Source organism: Sphaeroforma arctica (assembly GCF_001186125.1).
Source record: "Sphaeroforma arctica JP610 unplaced genomic scaffold supercont1.6346, whole genome shotgun sequence".
In the NCBI taxonomy this organism is placed as follows: domain Eukaryota; class Ichthyosporea; order Ichthyophonida; genus Sphaeroforma; species Sphaeroforma arctica.
This window is the reverse complement of record NW_014034212.1, coordinates 1-1678: the sequence shown is the minus strand read 5'-3', so window position 1 is coordinate 1678 and position 1678 is coordinate 1. Positions and strand designations below refer to the sequence as shown.

The 1678-nt window shown below is 41.4% G+C and overlaps 1 protein-coding gene across 1 annotated transcript; it reads right to left on the bottom strand.

The window, feature by feature from the left end:
• Positions 1-479: 479 nt before the first annotated feature.
• Positions 480-1547, bottom strand: SARC_15568 (hypothetical protein; the record flags this gene model as incomplete). The annotated part of the gene is made up of 3 exons (XM_014290313.1): positions 480-540; positions 773-1037; positions 1397-1547. Coding segments are annotated over 3 exons (477 nt in total), but the record flags the coding sequence as incomplete, so codon positions are not given.
• Positions 1548-1678: the final 131 nt, after the last annotated feature.

Here is a 1678-nt window from a genome sequence, read left to right as displayed (position 1 = left end):
TATATATATATATATATATATATATATATATATATATATATATATATATATATATATATATATGTATATATATATATATATATATATATATATATATATATATGTATGTATATACATGCGTATATATATAAATATAAATATATATATATATATATATATATAAGTACGAAACATCTTCCCACCTTGTGATAATCGCGAGTCCTGTCGGTGTCATTGGACCACATCCCGGTTCCCGTTGATCTGTGTGAGCGCCACAGGTAATGACAAGCGTTAAACCCCACTTTTATCTCAAAAAACCCCGAGTTTATCATTTTAACTATATAATTACACGAGTGGTGTGAATATATATATAGATGCCGTGTACATATACATGTTTGCGGTAAGGTTGAAAAGGTTGTGTACACGCGGTCAGAGTACCAAGCGCACACTCGACAGCTAGGCAATTGGGGTTTTAGGGTCTTTAGGCTTCTATTCAAAAGCTAAACACTCTGCATCACGCGAGCACTTACACGGCAGCACAGAACCCCCCACACGTCCACGCTGGAATGCATCACACAAGTAGGAATACGCGCACACACACACACACACACAGAAACAAACACATAAATAAATATTCAGTGAATTCAGAGTCGTCTGTGTACACGCGGACGGTTTTCTATCACATATCTGAACACACACACCACATCGCACGAACCCACATGCAGCAGCACAGCCACCGCCAACATGCTGCACACTGATATAAACGTGCACACAAACGCGCGCAGATACATACTCCGTGAGTTCAAAGGTGTCTGTGTACAAGCCGTCGGACTTCCATCGCGCACACCGGCGCCTCACAACACACACCACGCCACACCCACAGACGCACAGCAGAACGGCACCTAAACACAGGCACACCCACAGCCACACACGAGAGCTATCCTCTGTGTCCGTGTCTGTGTCTGTAGATGACATGGTTCCTGTGTGTGCGTGTACTTGCGAGGGTCCGACTGTGCCTGAGGTGTTTGGCGCTCCTGAATGGACGTTGACTTGCTCATCTGCAGATGGGAATGTTATGGGCATGTAGGATATGGCTCTAGCTTAGCGTAGGTATATACATAATAGTATATTCATTTAAAATATAAACACGAATATATGTATATATACATATATATAGTGGCATTTTCAACTTACCAAGGAAGTTTGGAGAAACGCAGCAACATACATCAGTTCCGTCAGAGCCGTGAACCATATAGAAGTATAGTACCATGCATCTATCACTCGCACATGCCCAGATGAAAACATTCAGTCTATTTCAGTATACACATGTACACAATACAATCGTTTGTATATACATAGACTGTTGCGTGTAGCATTGTACATGAGCCAAGCACTTGAACAATCGTGCGTCACTTACCGTCTCTTGCCAATACAAACAATTCTATTTTTGTCTCCACTCCGGAGTACTCCATTTCGAGTGCGGAATGCACACTACATGCTATCGTCACCGACCCTTCGTCCACGAGCATCAAATGAAACATCGCACGCGGTGGCTTCTCCCCACCCGGCTGCAAACAAGTGGATGACAGCAGATTGATAAATTAAAGGAGGAAAATAACGGATAAAGATAGACTGATAAATCGAGTGAGATCATAACGGATAGTTTGTATTAAAGGATTTATGTGATACATATATGTAC